The 21,507-nt window shown below is 38.7% G+C and overlaps 1 protein-coding gene across 1 annotated transcript; it reads right to left on the bottom strand.

The window, feature by feature from the left end:
* Nucleotide 1: 1 nt before the first annotated feature.
* Nucleotides 2-2,123, bottom strand: LOC133831181 (uncharacterized). The gene is made up of 4 exons (XM_062261385.1): nt 1,903-2,123; nt 1,685-1,795; nt 738-806; nt 2-297 (listed from the first exon to the last, which is right to left on the bottom strand). The coding sequence occupies exons 1-4, from the start codon at nt 2,050-2,052 to the stop codon at nt 247-249; spliced, it is 381 nt and encodes a 126-aa protein (XP_062117369.1). The 5' UTR covers nt 2,053-2,123; the 3' UTR covers nt 2-246.
* Nucleotides 2,124-21,507: the final 19,384 nt, after the last annotated feature.

The following is a 21,507-nucleotide window of genomic DNA, read 5'->3' as shown; positions in this document are numbered from 1 at the left end:
CTAAAGGAATTGGCCTGAGCATTTATTGAAACGTAGAACATAGTATTGTTGTATGTATTTAAACACGAAAAATTATACAATCAGCAAGAGAATATTATGAGAGGACAAAATATAAAGGGAGATTACTATAGCCACTCTTCCAGGTTAGGCTTCCATTGATTGCAAGAATAACAATAAGAAACAAAAATTTGAGCCCAAAACATTCAGCAACCTGTTCTGCAGATCGATGATGGGAAGTTGATGGTGCTAACGATCAATGAAAGATTTATTCATAAGGTTGACAGCATCATCCATGAACTGCATTTGAGAATTAGGAGCCAATGAATTAGTCAGGACACGCGGAAGCAGAAATGTCGATGATCGTGACTAAAAACTTAGAAAAGACATTTAATGCAAACTTTTTTGATACACAGAAACAGAGTACGAAATCGTATACTGAGCTGAGCCAAAACAGCAAGATCCTGGTAAGTTAAAGGCTTATCTTGTTCTCTGAACTTGGTTTGACAAGCATATATGAACTCATTCATGTCTAGTTTCAATCACGATTCACCAACTGTTTGTCCCCCATCTCAAGAAAATCAAAACTGGAACAAATCTTAGATCCTTTTTGTTAATTTATAAACGTTTTTAACAAGCAGGCATCTAGTCTTGGATTCTTCATTTGGTGTTGAAGTCGAATATGGTTTCAACAACTATAATTCATAACCAAAAGACAATTCAAGTATAAGCAGTTCTACCTTTCCAAGCAACTTAAGCTCTCTTCCAACTGGTTCCAAAAATTTCAGGTTAACCTCAATGGGCCATACCTATAAGCAAAAAGCGGATCAAATAAAACAAAAGAGACTGAAAAGTAAAGTAGGTGAGATAAAAAAAGATAGAGCACAAGTTACTACACCGACAAGAAGGAAAAATACTAATAATATAATAAATGTCACCTATACTCTTAAAGTTTGTACAATATATATGAAGAATAATCGAACAGAAAACTTCAAAAGACAATAATGAACACAATTTGAAGGAAACTTGTATCAATCAATTATCAATAACAAGAAATCAATTGTAAAAGAATCATATACTTCAGTGTAGAAAACAGGGGAGCTTCTTCTTAGGCGCTATACCAAGAAGAACATATAATAGCACAAACTTGGTTAATGGCGCAATTTGTAATGTTCTTCTATAGGAAGCATAGCCTTAAAAAAACAGCTGCAGACTAAAAAAGACAAGCACAGCACAAACTTAATTGAGTCTTTTGTAGACTTTCAGGGAAATATTTATTAAAATGCTAACTTTTCAAAAAAAAAAAATTATAGCATAATACCCTTCATGGTCAATCAAGCGATAACAAAATTACACAAAGCGACATAAAGCGATCCTAAAGTGACCTAAATTTACACTGGGTTCAGGATAGTTAGTGTAAACTTAGAGAGATTATTTTGTTAGTTTCAAACTTTCTTATTGTTAGTTTAGCAAATTACCCAGCTAGGTTAAAGGCACAAGGTTCTTTCCACATTACAAATAGAAAAAATATACAAAACAACTCAATTCAACATAATAACCATAAAAATGCTCCCACAAACACATTTTGCCAAAATATACTAAACTAAAAAACTTTGAAAAACCCCAAATGCATCAAATACAATTATATTCAATAACGAAGGCAAAGAAGTGAAAGAAAATAAATAACCTTGAGACCAAGTAATCTGACGGGAGTAATCTGTCCTGGGACGATGCAATCAGGCCCAGCTGATTCTACAATAGCTTCTGCAGCTAAGCCGTTCCCTACTGGATTAGATTCCTGCCCAGATAAAATTCCGTATAAACAAACAGAACCCATGAAACAAAAACCAATATCTATTATTTTCTAAAAAAATGAAGCAGTAAAATAGAGGGGAAGGTAGGAACCTTCATGATGAAGAGGGCATAATTGGAAGTAGGAGTATTAGCGACGCGGAGAATAGGAGAATGGTGGATTTTGGGGAGGGGTTTGACTGATGTGTTCCTCCATGGTACGTCCTTTTGCAATGACGCGGCGGAGCCTCCTTTTCGGGACATGGCCTTCTTCTTCTTCTTCTTCTTCTTCAGGTAGGTACTCCTGGATAAACAGCAGAACTTCAACCACGTTTAGTTTTGTGACTGTCCTTTCTTATTTAATTAATACCAAAATAAAACCGTAATATCAAATTATCAATAAATAAAAAACATTTTTTATTCATTCAAAAAAAAAAAACATTTCTTATTTATAAACAAAAAAATAATATTTACCCAATGTAGTAATTAAATATTTTAAAAACGTTATCTGAAAAATACTAAAATTGTTAAAATGTATCATTTTGTTGAAGTCGTTTTTCGTCAACTTAATTTTGAAAAGCACTAAACAATTTGTTAAAATGTATCATTTTGTGCGTGAATACAATTGAAAATTACCACGCTATTTAATAGCCTAGATAGGAGAATATCTTATTCTAATTCATGAAAATTACAACCAATTATTTAAATATAAAATAAATACATAATATGTCATGATAATTAGGATTTAATATTAGATAATAACAAATCCCTAAGGAATAGGGATCTCCTAACAGTTGTTGTGTGCAAAACGTGTTGGTTGTTGTGTGCAAAACGCGTTGCTCACCTCAAATGCAAGGTTAATGCGCTTTCAAGATCAACATAATTTCGAGCTTGTTATTCCAGTCAGCCTCCTCCTCAGCTAATGGTTTCATCAAACTCAATCTTCAGAGACCAATGCTCTCGAGCCTGCAATTAATGCTCGAATAACACCCATATGCGTTAGAGAAGATTCTTTCTTTCGAGCTTGAAACATAAGCTCGAGCCTTTAAACTTGTGCTCGATCGCCAATAATAACAGGTTAGGAATCATGCATATTTATACAAGTGTTCAGCCACTACTTGTTATTTTCGTGCTTACGCTTTACGAGCCTACATTTTGCGGCTCATTTATTCATCCTTGAAATTTGGGTGTAACATTTTGCCCCCTCAAAAGTGTTGATTTGAATCCTCTGAGAAGAAACCTTTTGAAGTCCACTTTTAGAAAAACGTGCCACCTACCACACTCGAGTGCGGACACGCGCCACTTGGGGATTGCACACCAAGAGCACTCAAGTACTCTTTTTTTCTGCACATGTCCTTTCATATGACCTTTTTTGCAGCCAATTTTTAGAATTAAACCCGATCCATCAGATCATCTTTCAACCCAAACCAAGGGCCCATATTCACTCGACCCTTGCCATTCCTTTTTAACGTATATGTACGTCTTCCCCATTCTCCTTCACTTTTGCATTTTTCCTATCAGAAAATTACATACCAGAGAAAACCAGAGCCAAAGCTTTTCTTTTGCTTCGCATGTTTACAAAACCAAAGAAGCAAAGCCATTCCAGTACATTCGACTTCGTGAAATCATTCTTGCTTCCGCTTCTTCAGTCGATGATCTCATCGTATCCTCGATACAATTCACGTAAGTATTCTGATCTTTCCTGGTTATATATGTATTTTTTTTTTCTTTTCTACGAGTTTCTTGTATCCGTGAGGATGCCTTTCTAGTTTTTACCAAATTTTTATGATGCCTCTCTTGCATTAGGAAAGTTTTTTATTTGAGTAGATTTGGTATGATTAGGATCACGGTTTAGACCAAAAAACTATTGTAGAAACATGTAAAAACGGAGTTTTTCAGGTAATGGGGTATTTGGTCATAGGTTTCGTGTAGCTTAAGAAATAGGGTTTTGGATTAGGGTTTTAATGCACGAATCCCAAAAATATCTTCTTTTCGGGTAACTGCCAACTTTTTCCCTAGAAATTCAGGATTCTTTTAAGACCGGTAATAACTGTTCGACTCTCGCGTGGGTACACGCTCGATGCCCGAACTTTACAATAGTTCGGGATAGACATCCGAGTCAATCTCGCCTTTTCCAGCATTCAGGCTCGATTAGAGTGATCTCATTACCTCGAGCTCGAGTTATCAAGATTTTAACCCCTTCTTCTTTTATTTTTTTTATATAATATGCCCTCACCTTTTTCTTCCTTGCTAGATGTCACTGTACTCTAAGAATTGGTGGGGGCCCAAGATTTCCATCCCTTACCACCCATAAACTCCCAGTCCTGGATCGTCTTTTATCCAAAATCAGCGACTGATCCGCGAGCACAAATAACAATGCGAGCAAGAGGATATACGAGACCACTTTTGACGTCAGATCGATGAGGTCGAAGAGAGAAAAAGGAAGAGACTCTGAGTTGCAGCCTACCCTGACCCAGATCCCGAGATCCAGCCTATTCCATTAGACCCCAAACTTAAAGTTACCATAGCCTTTCCACCTAGTGAGCTCGCATTCAGCCTTATGGAGGGTCCTTCTAACCAACCACCCAAAGCTCCCAAATCCCTTTCCATCTCGGTCTCGGAGAGTTCTTTCTTCGAGGCTGAACACTACCAAAGTTCCATAACCTCGACTCGACAAAATTTTGAGCTCATCTCTTGTCATAGGTTAAAGCTCTTTGGCAAGTTAGTCTGTCACACTACCAGCTCCGACGTTAGGAGTTGTTTTGCTCTTGACGAAGATGATCCAGATAGAAAAGTCAAGCTCGCAGCCTAGAGTCGTGAGTATTTACAAACTAGGGCTTTACTGCCCCTGAAGGATTACTTCTGGAGCTTTCTAGACTACCCAGGCATAGCTCCATTCCAACTCCAAACAGACTCGTACAGGGTTCTGTCCGCATAAAAGTCGATGTACAAAGAGATGGGATGGGAGGAGCCTATGGCACATGGGATCATATACCTCTTATGCCTCAAAAGCAACCCCTCCCGAGCTCATGGTGGGGGATGGGTTCTATTATCTGTCAAGCTACCCCAAGGAGAAGCGACTGTTCGAGGATATTCTAAACTACCCTCTGAACTTCAAGACTGCCTTCTTCTGGACAGACGGTCTCGCTCCCTCTCGATTATACTCCTTTCGGAGAATTCATAAGTTTCTTACTTGTGTTTTCTGATTAAATTTCCCTTTAATTTGCGAGCCCAACTGACTTGCTCAAACCTTTTATATAGCCACCTGCCATCATCCCCAGCCTACGAATACCATGAGGGAACATAGGGAAGCTATCGTCAAGCTTCCCTATGGTCGATGATCCCTCTCTTACCTTCTCCATGAGGACAAGCTTTTGCTTTGCATCCTTCTAGAAGAAGGTGAGGCCACTGACGACTCAAGCAACCGTAAATATGCGAGATGGGAGGACGTGCCCGTGCCTACCACCAACCTCCCCGTGAGAGGAAAACACGCAGGTCAAAACTCTCGAGCCCATAGACCTCACTCATTCGAACCCTCGGGCTCAGGAAATGAGGCACAGGATAAGGCCTCAGCGAGATCGTCAAGAGGTAAAGTCGTGCTCGACTCATCCATGTGGTCTCCGTCGTTATTTAAGTACGAACCCGATGTAATGATTCTCTTTGAGGACCCCCAGGGATAACTTCCTAGCATGGTCGATAGTAGACCTTAGAGCCCATAGGTTTGATAGTTGGCTAGGTAAATACCAAATCATATATAGCTTAAATGAGGTTTAGGATTGGGTAGCAGTGAAATATGGCACAAACGACTATAGGGACCTCTTGAGGATGTCCCCCACCATTAGGGAGGGGACTCCCATGGCCTCGTCAGAAGACAGGGGAATTTCCTGGTCCCCAAGTTCGAGCTCCAGTGAGTCCTCCTGTTAGGTTCTTGACACTTAGTCTTTTTCACTTATTAAAATGTGTATGACTTTTTTCTTTCTCGGCTTGATTAATCTTCCTTGTGCTTTTCAGGTGACATGGAGTCAGATCTAGACAACCTTTCGAGACAGCCCCCCAAGCCTCGAGGTACCAAACGAGGTCATGCAACCTCGAAGAAAGGGCCGACCTCGAAGTCGACCAAGATCATTGAGTCCTCTCCCTCGAAGCCTGCCTCTTCCAAGCCCAAGGCCTAGGCTCTGGACTCTACAAACGTGGTTTCTGACACAGCTCTCACTACCTCAACGGTCGCCACCACTGAGCCTTCGGAGACCATGCCACCTCCCCAACTTATCTCTACTAGAGACAAAGACAAACAATTCGTGCCTCCATCGACCCTCAAGCCTACAGGTGCCCTGACCGTGGTCCGCAAGTTTGTGGTGTCATCATACGCACAGGAGTACCCTCTGAAGAACGTGGCAGAGCCAACCTTTGCTCAGACCTGTTGTCCTAAACAGGCCAGTCCTGCAGCAATCCCGATGCCAATGTGTGGCGACTTTTGAGGGGGGACAATTCCACACGCCTCACCGACCAAACAATGGAGCTCAGGGTTTCAGTAAGGGTGCATTTGTTTTTTTTAAGATCCGGACATCTGAATCTGAATGCACATCTGAATAATAAGATATCATATTTGAATCTGAATACAAAAATATTAAGACTGTTTGTTTTTTTCACATCTGAATGCACACTTGAATAATAAGATATCATATCAGAATTTTTAATTATATATTATTAATAAATTTATAATATTATATTTTATTTAAAAAAAAAAGTATACAAGTATTCAAATACAAAACATAATCAATTTGAAGAATTTAAAGTATTAATTGTTTCCTCTTCTTTGCAATAGCTTTAGCGCAAGTTCATTCCTCAAATTGTTCATGAACTGTGCATCTTCTGCTCTCCAACTGGGTTCATTTGTTTCCTCCAATATTAAGCAAAAAAAAAAAAAAACAAAAGAAAAAAGATAAGAATAAACAAAAATATAAAAGCAAAAATCTGACCTTGATTTCATTGCGGCAGAGAGATTAAAGAAGAAGTGGAATACCTAATATGTCAAAGGAAATAAAAGAAAGAGAGAGAGAGAGAGTTGTATATGTATTAATAATATTAAGAGCCCATTATAGATCTTTTTCGGTAAGACCCATTAAGTGATAAAAAGTGATTTTTAAAAAAAATGCACTTAATAGTTAAAGATCTGACCGAATCAGATAAGAGGCAAGAATAAGTCCAAACAAATGGACCCTAAGTCTGTTCCCCATGACTTTTACTTTCTTTGGTCACTTGTTTATTTTCTAACAATTTTAAAAAAAATTTGTTTCATGCTCTTCTTGGTCTCCTTCGCCAGAGTTCTGTATTCTCCTCAAAGATGGCGACGGCGGAAACCCTGGGTTATGAAACAAACCAGGCTCGCATCCGAGTTAAAGATGTTATGAACGTGGCAAGGGAACCCAGGTCAGAGCTAAGGAGGCCTAAGCCAAGGCCGAGGTTGAACGCTTGAAAGAGGAGAAGAATTCCACCTTTGAAATTCTTGAGGACGAGAAGAAGCGCATGCTCGAGGAGTTCAAGACTAAGAAGGATTGGGCTACGTACCGAGCTATGTACATGATGTGGTATCTGAACCCCGACATAGAACTTCGTTCCTCCAGGACAAAGAAGAGGAGTTCATCTCCAAATGGAAGGCTCGGTTTGCCTAGGAGGAGGTCACAACCACTACCCAAGATGGCAGGAACGAGGATGACAAAGGCGAGGAGGACGAGTTTGGTTCAGTTGACCAACACTGAGTTGTCTCGCATATGGTTGCGTCCCTTATAATTTTTGTAATTACACTATATATCTTTTATGCCCTTGGGGCAAAGAAAATTTACAGCTCGAGTTTGAGCTATTTTGATTATCTCGTGAATGCTATATTTTAATAGTAGTTTTTATGCTTTTAACTTTCTAGCTTGAAAACCTTTTTGCACATTATCTACCTTTAGCTTTTTGCCTTAATATTATACATCATATTTTTGGATCGAAATATTTTGAGCATATTATTATTAAAGATCTACTTTTATACTTGTTTATTTGTACAAACATACATTGGGTTTAAGTTCAAATTTCAATACATTCATGCATAGTTTATTTGAAATGCCCATGTTCGACTTCGTTATTGTCAAGATTGAACTTTACTTTTACCATGTATCTTTAAAAAATACTTAATGGTGTGTAACCTCGTTAGTCTAGTTATATTTTGTTTTTTCTAGTTACTTTCCATAATCCTCTAGTATGATCTAGAGATTACGAGGTCGAAACTTGTTTGCGAAAATTTCCAACCCTAGTCTCGACTTATGCTTTTTTGTTGGTTTATCTAGAATTCCAACTTTTGACGGTGTTGATTAGGTCTTGCTGGTTTGTTCCAGATTTCTTTAGTTTGTGTTTGGTTAATAGTCCATACAATTATTGTTTTCTTCATGCTAGGTTAACAATCCATACATTGCTATAAGAGTATATTTTTATTTATGTTATATTTTTTCGAGCTTATGGTATAATTGTATACCACTTATGTCCCCTTAATATCCTATTATTGTGATCTTAGGTTATTGAATTTTGAGGGCTTGCAAAAAAAAATAATAATACAAATACAATATTTGAATGAAATTCAGTGCTTTATTGACAAAAAGCAAAAATTAAATACAAGCTTGGTTAAAATGAATAAACATCATTCCTACATTATTGATAATAAGGTCGTAGATGTTCACCATTCCAAGCTCGCGATACTAATCCTCCATTTAACCTTGCTAGTTTATAAACTCCAAGTCGAATGGTGGACTCGATCTGGTAGGGTCCCTCCCAACACAGGTCTCGTGTGGCCAGAAACACGTGCCTCAATACCAATTCCCCCTTATAGTTCGAATTTCTAATCTTGGACTCTTTTGTTAAAATATCTCATAGTCCTCTACTGGTATGCAACATTTTTCAACTAGGCTTCGTCTCTTCTTTCTTCGATAAGATCCAAACTTTCTTCGAGCTGTGATTGGTTCGAGGTTTGATCGTATGCATCGCGCCTTATAGTTGGGATTTCGACCTCGATAGGCAACATGGCCTCGCATCCATAAGCCAGGGAGAAAGGGGAATGCCCCGTTGAGGATTTTGCTATCGTTTTGTATGCCCACAGGACTTGAGGTAGTTCCTCCGACCATCTTCCCTTAACTTCTTCTAGCCTTTTCTTCATAGAACTCTTTAGAGTCTTGTTTATTGCTTTGACCTGGCCATTTCCCTGTGGATGGGCCACAAAAGAAAAACTTTTAATTATCCCATTTTTTTCGCAGAAATGTGTGAACAAATCACTGTCGAATTGTGTTCCATTATTCGACACAATAGGTAAATAACTATTAAAACTATTTTTAATTTTAGAATTAATTTAGGTTATTATTTTATATTATTATATAATTTTAACGATTCTTTATAACTTAAAATATATTATATTAATTATTTTTATTGTTTATGTAGTAAAAGTGCAATGTTTTAGCAATTTTGGATATTTTTCCATAAAATAAAAAGTTTAGGTATCTAAATGCTACATTTTAAAAAATTCGAGTATTTTTTCCATAGAAAAAATTGCATATTTAAATGCTACAATCGGTAAACACTGAGTATTTTTGCAGCAAAAACCCCATAAAATTAACAAATAAGATCATTTTCTTTTTTTCTTTTCTAATCAATTATTTACTTGGTTTTTATTTTATTTTTTAAAGTTGTTAGGACAATTTTTTTTTCTTTTCAAAACTCTAATTAAAATATATATATATACATATTCTTATACATATAAATTTTAACTATTGTTGACGTCGTTTTTTGTCAACTTAAATCTGAAGAGCACTAAACACATAATTAAGAAAATAAATAAAAACATTCAGGATTTTACGTGGTTCAGTAGTTAAAATCTGCCCAGTCCACGAGTCAATATTATTGAGTGGTGGTATTCTCTTAAAGCTTTTACAAAGCAATTTAGCATAGTATTCTTAGTACCAAATTGTGTGTATCCACAAATCAAATTCTCCAGTCTTTTTATAGACTGGTTAACAAAATATCTTCCCTTTATTTTGGGAAGTTACAATTCAAATTTCAAATACAAATAATTAAATACATTAATCATATAATATCCCATGATAATTGGGATTTAATATCAGATAATAACAAATCCCCAAGGAATAGGAATTTCCTAACAGCAAACACATTCAAACTGAGTTACCGAACTCGAACATACAGTTTACACACTTTCGAGATCGGCCAACATCAAGAGCTCATCATTCTAGTTAGCCTCATCCTTAGCCAGCGATTTCATCGAGCTTAACATCCGGAGATTAAACTCATCAAGCTTGTAATGAAGGTTCGAATTGCACTCATATACCTCAGAGAAGATCCATCCTTTCGAGCTTGATGCTTAAGCTCGAACCTTCTTAACTGATGCTCGATCGCCAATAGGAACAAGACAGGAAACATGTTAATTTACACAAGTGTTGAGCCCTTACTTAACATTTTCGAGTTTACACTTTACGAGCCTACATTTCGAGGCTCATTTATGACGATTTCGAAATTTGCGTGTAACATTTTGCCCCCTCAAAAGTGTTGGTTCGAATCCTATGCGAAGGAAACTTTTGAACTTCACCTTTCAAAAAACGTGCCACCTACCACACTCGAGTATGGACACTCGTCACTCGAGGATTGCACACCAAGAGTACCCAAGTACTCCCTATTTATGCACATGTCCTTTCCTAGGACCTTTTTGCTGCCATTGTATACATTTAAATGTGATCCTTCAGATCCTCATTTAACTCAAATCAAGGGCCCCAATTATTTCGACCCTTGACATCCCCATTGAGGTATATAATTACCCTTTTCATCTTCATCACTCCCATTTTTACTCCTCAGAAAGCACGAACCAGAGAAAAATAGAGAAAAGAAAAACTCAAGGTTATCTTTGCATGTTCTCTAAGCCCAAAAGACAGAGTTCCCTTTCCTCCTTTGGTTCTATAAAATTGTTCTTGCAATTGCTCCTTCATACGACGATCTCCTAATATCCACGAACAACTTTGTGTAAGTTTGTGTTCTTGATTATCTTACTTTTCTTTTTACGTGTACTTCATCTGTTCGTGAGAATATCTTCACTAGTTTTTACCAGTTTTTTAAGGCCTTATTCTTGCACTAAGCAAGTTTTCTGATTTGAGTAATTTTGGCATGTTTAGAACCATGGTTTAGACAGAAAAATTTAGGGTAGAAATGTGTAAAATTGGAGTTTTTCTGGTAATGGGGGGTTTTGTGTAGCTTAAGAAATAGGGTTTTGGTTTAGGGTTTAAACGCATGAATCCCGAAAACATCACCTTTTTGGGTAACTACCAACTTTTTCCCCTTAAAATCCGAGAGTCTTTAAAACTGGTATTAACATCCCCACTCTCGCGTGAGTGCATCCTCGATGCCCGAACTTTACAATAGTTTGAGAATGACATCGCCCTTTTGAGCCTTCAGTCTTGATTGAGGCAATCTTGTTATCTCAAGCTTTTGAGCTCGAGTTATCAAAATTATAATCTCCTTATGATTTTCTATATGATGGGACCTCACATTTTCTTCCTTGTTAGATTTCGCAGTACTCTGAGAATCGGTGGGGGCCCGAGTTCACTATCATTTATTACCCATCAACACCTAGTCCTGAGTGACCTCTCACTCAAAACCAGCAACTGATCTATGAGCACAAAGAGAGGTGTGAACAAGAAGACATACGAGACCATTTTCGACGTTAGATAGACGAGGTGGAAGAGAGAAAGAGGAAGAGACTCTGAGTGGCAGCTAGTCCTATCCCAGACCCCGAGATCAGACCTATTCCCTTAGATCCCGAGCTTAAAGTCACAGTCCCTTTCCACCCAGTGCCTTGTCATTTATCATGTCGTCCATCCACTTCCCAAATTCTCACTGTCCCCACCTTGAAGGAGGAATTTTTTGAGGCTGAGCACTACTAAAGCTCGGTCAATTCCACCAGCCATATATCTGAGTTACTGGCATGCCATGGCCTTAAAATTTTTGGTACACTGATGTGTCGTCTAGTGACCTCAAATGAAAGGAGCTGCTATGCCTCAGGAGATGGCAATCCCAACCGTAAAATAAAACTCGCCGCCTGGAGCCACGAGCATATGAGGATTGGGGCTCTGTTACCCTTGAAGACCTACTTCAAGGATTTCTTGGACTACGTCCGACTCGCCCCCTTCCAGCTCCAGACCAACTCTTTTAGGGTCTTGTCAGCCCTCAAGTCGTTGTACCATGAGATGAAATGGAAAGGGCCTTCGGCATAAGAGATATTATATCTCTTCTGCCTCAAGAGCAACCCTTCTCGAGCTCGTAGAGGAGATGAATTCACTACTTATCAAGCTATCCGAAGGAGAAATGGCTATTCGAGGATATCCCAAACCATCCTCCAAACTTCAAGACCGCATTCTACTGGACGGATGGGCTCGCTCCTTCCCAATTCTATTCCTTCCAACGCATCCGTAAGTATTTCAACATGCTTTTATCCATTTTTCATTGAGTAATCAAGCTCGCAATATTCACTCTATTCTTGCCTGTAGCCAACTACCACTGCCCACTCTAACAAAAGTTATTACGGAACACAAGGAAACCATTCTCCAGCTTCCTTATGATCGAAGGTCCCTGGCTTACCTTCTCCATGAAGACAAGCTCCAAGCTTGTGGCCTTTTAGATGAAGGCTAATCCACTGATGACTGGGGGATTCAAAAATATCAGAGGTGGGAAGATGTACCAATCCCCATGGCTAAGCTTCCCCCGAGGAGGAGGACCTCAGGCTTGCAATTCCGTGCCTCTGCCACCCGTCATCATGATCGAGCCATCTCGGGCAACGACGCCCACGACGAGCCTCAATGAGCTCGATTGATGGAGGTAAAGTTGTGTTGGACCACTCCATGTGGACCTTAGAGTCCGTAGGTTCGCTAGTTGGTTAGGACAATACCAGACTATGTATAACCTAAACAAAGTCTTAATGGGGTAGCCGTAAAGTATGGCACCAATGATTATAGGGATCTTTCGAGACTATCCACCCTATAGAGATGGGACTCCACTAGAGTCGTCTGAAGATAAGGGGATTTCTCGATCTCTGAGCTCAAGCTCGGTTGAGAGTACAAGTTAGGTTTCTATTATCTTTGAGACTTGTTTCTTATAATAACCCTTGTTCAATTACTCATGTACAATCTTTATGTTTTTCAAGTGACATGGATTCAGACTTGGTTAACGTGCTCAACAGGCCTATGGCCTCGAAGGCGAGCAAGCGCCAAAGAGCATCACAGAAGGGAGGTCGCCCCAACAAAATGTCTAAAAAGACTGAGGTGGTCCCTCGGACCTCGGTTCCCTTGGATCTGAGTCATGCTGCCGAACTCATAGCATCTTCTAAGGTCGGGCCGAATAAAGCTACTGAGCTCGCAACACCTCCCAAAATTCTGCCTCCTCCTGCTGCCCAACCGATCCAGAAAATCCCTGCAGCCCAAGCAAGAACGGTCCAGACTCTTGTGCATAAACGCTTCCTATCGATCACAAACTTAGTACTATCGATCTCAACTCATGTACCTAAGTTTTTGATTGATAGTGCAGCTGGAACTCATGGATTCAACCTAGGCTTTGATGCTTTGACTCGCGTGGGTCAAAGTATCAGCCACCTCGGGGCCCCTCAATGGGAATTTCTGACCTCCTGACGAGATACCAACACTCTTTTTGACAAGGGTGGCGAGCTTCTCTCCTCGGTTAGTTTTCTTTAACCTTCTTATTTAGTACTAACTTATGTTGTACTTTGCTAACCTATGTTTATTTTTGTGTGTAGGCATTCATATCCTTCGTTCAACATAACTTCTTATTGAATAATGAGGTTACAGTGAGCAGAGCACTTGCGCAGGAGGCTTAGGAAGCTAAAGCTCAAGGACGATCTCAAAGCAGTTCATCTGGAGGTTGCAGCAAGTGATGTGGCCATTAAGAGGATTTTCGAGCTCGAGTCGAGCCTGGAAGCAACTTTGAAAGAGGTCTAGAAGATCCCCGAAATTGAATCAAAGCTAGAGGCGACCTTGAAGGAGGTCGAGGCCAGGAACTCTGAAATCAAAGAGGTTCGGGGACTCAATGCCAAGCTGGAAGAGGAGAAGAAGATGACCTTCAAAGTTATTGAGGGTGAGAAGGCTCGTCTTCTTGAGGAGTTTAAGACCAAAAAGGATCGCACCGTTGACATGGCGATGTATCGAATTTGGGTCAACAACCCCGACCTCGACACCAGCTTCCTTGCCAATCTAGAGACTGAATTCCTCGTGAAATGGCAGGCTCGACTCGAGGAGGAAGAGGCCATGCTCGAAGCTGAAAAGGCAGCAAAGACTTCTGGGGCTGCAGTTGGAGAGGCATCTAACCCTTGAAGCCAATATCATGGGCTACGACCCATTATAATTTTTGTAATTATATATGTTTTTTTATGCTCTCGGGCCAGTGAAAATTTACAGCTTGATTTAGAGCTATTTAATTATCTTACGACTTTATATCAATAGTAATTGTTATGCTCTCAATTTTCTAGCTCGAAAATCTTTATGCACTTTGTTTAACCTTTATCTTTTTGCCTTAATATTATGCACTATATTTCTGGATCAGAATATTTCGAGCACATTATCATTAAGGGCCTGCTTTTATACTTGTTTATTCGTACAAATATGTATTGGATTTAAGCTCGAATTTCAATGCATTCATGCACAGTTTATTCAAAATATCCATATTTGACTTCGTTATTGTCAAGGCCGAACTTTACTTTTACCATGTATTTGAAAAATACTTAATTGGTGTGTAGTCTTATTAGTCTAGTTATATTTCGCTTTTCCAGTTACTTTTCCTTGTCCTTGAGTATGGCCTCAAGGTTGTGAGGTCGAAACTTGTTTACGAAAATATCCAACCCTATTTTTGACTCAGTTTACAGTTGGTTTATCTAGAATTCCAACTTTTTTACTGTCGGTTAGGTTTTGCTGGTTTGTTCCAAACTTGTTTAGCTCACTTGTTTGGTTCATGATCCATACACTTATTACTTCACATCTGGTTAATAATCCAAACATTTTTAGATCGCGTGTTTGGTTAATGATCCATACACTTATTACTTTCTTCATGTCGGGTTAATAATCTAGACATTTTTAGTTCGCGTTACTTTTTATTTATGTTATGTTTTTTCAAGCCTATGGTATGATTATATACCACTTATGCCCCCTTAATATCCAATGATTGCGATCTTAGGTTATTGAATTTTGAGGGTTTGCAAAAAAGTATAACAATAAAAAATACAACTTTTGAACGAAATTTAATACTTTATTGATAAAAAGAAAAAAATCCAATACATGCTTGGTTAAAATGAAAACATCATTCCTACAATACTGATAATAACGTTGTAGATGTTCACCATTCCAAGCTCGCGGAACCAATCCTCTGTTTAGCCTCGCCAACTTATATACTCCAGGTCGAATAATGGACTCGATCTGATAGGGTCCCTCCCAATTAGGACCAAGTACCCCAGCAGACAGGTCTCACGTGGCTAAAAACACGCGCATTAGCACCAAGTCTCCCAATCCAAATTTCCTATGTCGGACCTTCTTGTTGAAATATCTAGTAGCTCGTTGCTGGTATGTAGCATTTTTCAACCAGGCTTCGTCTCGTCTTTCTTCAATGAAGTCCATACTTTCTTCAAGCTGGGATTGGTTCGAGGCCTGATCATATGCATCGCGCCTCATAGTTGGGACTTCAAACTTGATAGGCAACATGGCCTCGTATCCATTATCCAGGGAGAAGGGGGTATGCCCGTTTGAAGTTCTTACCATGGTTCTATAAGCCCACAAGACTCAAGGCAGTTCCTTTGGCCATCTCCCCTTTCTTCATGGAACTCTTTAAGGTTTTATTGACTGCTTCGACCTGGCCATTTTCCTGGGGATTGGCCATGGAGGAAAAACTCTTTATTATCCCATTTTTTTTCCGCAGAATTGTGTAAACAAATCACTGTCGAACTGGGTCCCATATCTGCAGATGATATTTTTTACTAAGAAATCTAGGACTTTCTTCGAGGTAATGGTGGCCAAGGGTTTAACTTCGGTCCATTTTTTGAAATAATCCACTGCGACTATAGCATACCTTATTCCACCTTTTCCAGTTGGCAAGGAGCCTAATAGGTCAATTTCCCATATCGCGAATGGCCATGGGGAGCTCATCATGGTAAGCTTGGTGGGTGGAGCTCGTGGTTTTGAGGAAAATCGTTGACATTTATCACAATGTTTTACGTACTCGAACGAGTCTGCCTTAACTGTTGACCAGGAGTACCCTTGCCTAATCACCTTTTTTGACAAGCTATGCCCCCCAGTGTGATCTCCACAAAATCCTTCATGGATTTCTTCCAAAATATTTTTTTTCCTCAGGAGGAGTTACACACCGAAGTAATGGCGTAGAGTATCCCCTTTTGTACAATTTTCCTTCCAAAATAGTATATCTTGGTATTTGGTACATAAGCTTTCTAGCATCGTTCCGGTCTGCTGGGAGACTTTCGGTTTCGAGGTAGTCAACTATTGGGGTCATCCAGGTGGGTTGTGAGTCGATCATATTTATATCTTTTCAATTTATACTTGGGGTCAGTAGAAATTATACCAAAACCATGTTAAGTGTATCGACTTCGTTAGTCATGGCGAGCCTAGCCAATGTGTCTGCATTTGAATTTTGCTCTCGGGGGACTTGTCTATAGCGTAGAACTCAAACCCTCCAAGTGCTGCTTTTACCTTCTCTAGGTAAGCGACCATTTTTATACCATGAGCCTAATATTCCCCCAGGACTTGGTTAAAAACTAGCTATGATACGCTATAGTAATGTATGGCTTTGCTTTGAGCTCGATGACTATTCGAAGTCCTGCTAATAACGCCTCGTATTCAGCCTTGTTGTTTGATGCCTCAAAGCCAAACCTTAGTGTCGAGTGGAAGCGATTTCCTATTGGGGTGATTAGAATGATCCCTACCCCCGATCCATTTTCATTGGAAGATCCATCGACATAAAGTCTTCATAGCTCGCGAGCTGGGGTTATGACTTCCTCGTTGGAGAGCTCTGTGCATTTGACAATGAAATCTGCCAGGGCTTGTCCTTTGACTGTTGTTCTAGGATGATAGGTAATATTGGACTGTTCGAGCTCGACAACCCAATTCAATAGTCTTCCAAATGCTTCAGGCTTAGATAAATCCTGCCTCAGTGGCTAGTCAATTAACACATGAATAGGATGTGCTTGGAAATAGGGTTGGAGCTTTCGAGATGCGTGCATCAGGCACAAAGCCAGTTTCTCCATTAATGGGTATCTTAATTCTGCCCCCAGTAATCTTTTGCTGACGTAATATACAGGTTTTTGTATGTTCTTATCCTCCCGTACTAGTACTGCACTAATAGCGTGCTCGGTTGTGGCGAGGTATAAGTACAAAACTTCTCATGTGATCGATTTAGACAAGATCAGTGGTTCGGCAAGGTGTTTCTTAAGATTCTGAAATGCGAGTTCACACTCATCCGACCACTCAAACTTGTTGCCCCTCTTAAAAGATTAAAGAATGGAAGGCATCAATTAGTAGATTTTGTGATAAACCTACTTAAGGCCGCCATTCGTCCAGTTAAACTCTGGAGATCTTTATGTTTTTGAGGTGATGGCATGTCTATTAAAGCTTTGATCTTGTCGGGATTAGGCTCTATACCCCGAGCATTTACTATGAATCCAAGGAACTTACCCGAAGATACTCTGAATGAGCATTTTTGTGGGTTAAGTTTCGTGTTGTATTTCCGAAGTACGACAAAACATTCAACGAGATAATCTACATGGTTATTGTTATGTTTGGATTTGACTAACATATAATCCACATAAAATTCCATGTTATTCCCTATTTTCTCAGCAAACATCCTATTTACTAGTCTTTGGTATGTGGCTTCAGCATTTTTGAGCTCGAAAGGCATGACGTTGTAGCAGTACAGTCACTTTTCAATTACAAAGTTCATATGTTCTTGGTCAGGTGCATGCATGGAAATCTGGTTATTGTTGGTTTTTATTGATCAAATCAGAGATTATATGCAGCGGAACAACAATCAAATTGTTAATTTAATCCCATAAGATTTCTAGATCTACTTCTTCACATGCATATATATATATATTGAATCAAATACATGAATAGAAAAAAAATACCTCAGGTCCTTCCTTGCTGCTATCTTTTTGTATGGCAAAATCCTTGAGATCTTACACCAAGATCTTCCAAAATGTTCTCAGCACACAAAGAACGAGTGTGGGCTCGCTATACAAATAATAGGAAAAATCTATTTATTAGATGTTCTCAACACATGAGATCTAATAAAGTTTGGACCTAGGTTTTGTGAAGAACAGTGAATTTTGTATGTATCACTATTCTCTTTCTCTAAGAGAGATTTCAAGATATTTTTCTATCCCTGAATAGCTACGTTCTGAAAAATGGATATCCTATATTTAATATATACAATATATTAAAAATAAAATATTAGTTATTTTAAACAATTTGAAAATAACTAATCAGTTATCAGATTTTGTTTATATAATAATATTTTAATCATATTACAATATCTCATTATTTATTTAATATTTAAATAACTAAAATTGTGGAACCAAGAAACTGCTCAGAGTCTCTTATGCATGTAGCACAGTGACTGTGCACTGTGCCACACGTGTACCACATGCCAGGGATGGCATGTGATTTTTCCCAATTTTTTTCTTATTATTTAAATACTAAAAATCCCAAAAATAAATTAATTCAAAATTAGTTATATTTTTGTTAAATCAATTAATTAATTAATTACACATAATTATACAATAATTATGTTTGATGCATAGAAAAATATTTTACTTATCAAATAAGTCATTTTTCCATTTTTGTATTTACCTTTGTCAGTGTTTGTTTGAGCCATTTCGGTGACCATGGACTTATAACATTAAGCTCCAATAAATTGAAACTAAATAATTAAACTCTTTAATTATAATAGTTAATTTATTAATTCAGATATTTCTCCACTATAAATTCAGAATTGCACTCTTTATGTTATAGATATACTTTTACAGAAATCTTATCTTAACTCGTCCATTGATATAACCATCTTACAATAGTTCTACCCTCTAATTAATTAGTTCATAAATTAGAATGGAAGAATTACCATTTTACCTTTCTAATTTACTTCTTATTCCTTAAGTACCATTAATTTACTAGTGAATAATTAATCTATAATCTAATTATAGATTTGAGCTCAAAATTATTTAGTTCCAGAATTAACCCTTAAGGGAACTAATATACGATCTGTTAGGAAAGATTAGATTCCTTATTGTTGATACATGTTCCCAGCCATCCATGATATTAAATCTCCAAAACAAAAGTCATTAGCCTCATTCTATGAAGAGACCTTAACGAATGAATCAAAAGATTTAATAAACATGAACAAGAGTTCATGAACATTCAGGATTTAGGTTGATGTATAAATGATCATCAGTTATGATATGAATTACAAGTCTTTATTGTTAAATGGTTTTTGGATAAAGACTTTAATTCATATATGTCCATGTCATATATAATCATATAATATAAAGCACCTTTATCGAGATGTCTTACCAAATCAATAATCCGAATCTAGATTATTTGTATCATTATGATACTCAGTAAACCGCACTTACAACCCCAATTAAAGAATTTCGTAACTTTAATTTGTTGTTGTTGACTATTTTTATTCATTCATGTGATCTTAATTCTCTCGTACTAATACAAGATCACATCCTCAATAATGAATATGGAATTTTTCTGATATTTACAAAATTATTCAAACAATAATTTAACAATCTAAATATAACAACAATAATAAACCATTGTATTTATTTATTCACAGAAAAACAAATGTCTTTTACATGCTTTTAGGACACACTCCTAACAGTTATATCCATAATAAGCATCCATGAATGACATGATGCCGTGGCCTACAGTGGCATCTACGAGCTGGTTGATTCGAGGCAAGGGAAAGCAGCCCTTGGGGCATGCCTTGTTGAGGTCCGAATAGTCGATGAAAGTTCGTCATTTGCCATTGGGTTTCGGGACCAGCACAGGATTGGCTATCCAATCGGGATAAAAAGCATCCCGAATAAATCAATTTGCTTTTAACCTCTCGACCTCCTCTTTTAGGGCTTTCTTTCTGTCGTCGTCCAAGAGCCTTCATTTTTGTTGCTTCGGGGGGAAGCTCTTATCAATATTGAGTGCATGACTTATAACATTCAGAATAATCCCCACCATATCTGAGTGCAACCATGCAAATACGTCCTGGTTTTCTTTCAAAAAGCAAGTTAATTGCTATCTTGCACTTTCAGAAAGATTTTTTCCTATTTTTAACACCCTCATGGTATCTTTCTCATCGAGCTCTACTTATTCAAGCTGAGATGGGCCATTTCTTCAACTCTAGGGTCGATTTCTTCTTCTATCTCGAAGACGAATCCGTCCATCTCTTGAATGACCACAAGCGTCTGTGCACTTATTTGGTTTTTTCCTTTCACAAAAATGTTGTAGCATTCCCTTCCTGCGAGCTGGTCTCCCTTCAACGTCCCGATGCCACTAGACGTCGGGAACTTGATGGCCAAATGCCTAATAGACGATACTACCCCCAGCCCAATCAGGGCTGGTCTCCCGAGGAATACGTTGTAGGCCGATGGGGCATCCACCACCACGAACTCCATCATCCTGGTTATCGAGACTGGATAGTCTCCCAAGGTTACAGGGAGTTCAATGGATCCCGTACAAGCAATCCCTTCTCTAGAAAATTCGTACAACATGGTTGCACAGGCATTCAAATCTCGAAGCATGAGTCCCATCTTTTCTAGAGTGGCTTTGTAAAGGATATTAACAGATCTTCCGTTATCAACCAGGACTGCGTACCCTCCTGTTTGTGAGCTGAAGTGTGATGACCAGGGGGTCGTTATGTGGAAACTGGACGTGTGACGCATCCTCTTCTGTAAAAGTGATGGGTTGAGTTTCAACCCTCTGCTACTTCGGAGCTCATGGTTCAGGCTCGTAGGGAGAACCTGTAACGCCCTGGTTACCCCAGAACAGTTACGGTGAACGGTGAACCGGAAATTTGACCCGCTACCCGAGTCCTTTGGTTAAAAACGTGATCTAAGTGTTATTATCAGGTTAAGGTGAAAAACCAGCAAAAAGGAAAGGGTGCATTTTATTAAGTAAACAAACTGCTCATGAGCCTTTCAAAATATTTACAAGTGGTTCGTAATACAAAAGAGTCGCTACAGTTCCAAATTTACAATCCCCGCCGGCCTAAGCGGCAAAAATAGGGTAAACCCCTAGTCCCTCTGAGAACTCCTTGACCGTGGCGGTCAAGCGGCCCTGTATGTACATCACATCGCCCAAGCTCTCCGCTCAAGGCTGGCCAACCTTTTCCTTTCCTTTACCTGCACCACATAGCACCCATGAGCCAAGGCCCAGCAAGAAAACATAATAAAACATGATATAATATCAACAACGATCATAATAACCATTCAGGACTATCAGTCCGACAAATAGGTGACATAAGCCAAAAGTCACAATAATGAGCATCGCTCCCTCTAGCCATGTGACGATAGAGTCACCAGGGCTTAACTGACAGGCGATTTCTTTCATAAGCTTGTTTAGGACAGGTGCAAGG

The sequence above is a fragment of the Humulus lupulus genome, chromosome 4, assembly GCF_963169125.1.
Source record: "Humulus lupulus chromosome 4, drHumLupu1.1, whole genome shotgun sequence".
Classification (NCBI taxonomy): domain Eukaryota; kingdom Viridiplantae; phylum Streptophyta; class Magnoliopsida; order Rosales; family Cannabaceae; genus Humulus; species Humulus lupulus.
Note: the sequence above shows the minus strand (reverse complement) of the source record. Positions and strands in the feature narration are given on the sequence as shown.

Bases quoted from the DNA above. Each gene is read 5' to 3' on its own strand.
- LOC133831181 (XM_062261385.1), bottom strand. From the start codon at position 2,052: ATGTCCCGAAAAGGAGGCTCCGCCGCGTCATTGCAAAAGGACGTACCA. The intron at 1,796-1,902 runs GTTCCTACCTTC...TTATCTGGGCAG, and splicing joins ATGCCCTCTTCATCATGAAG to GAATCTAATCCAGTAGGGAA. The intron at 298-737 runs GTAGAACTGCTT...TCTCAAATGCAG, and splicing joins AGCTTAAGTTGCTTGGAAAG to TTCATGGATGATGCTGTCAA.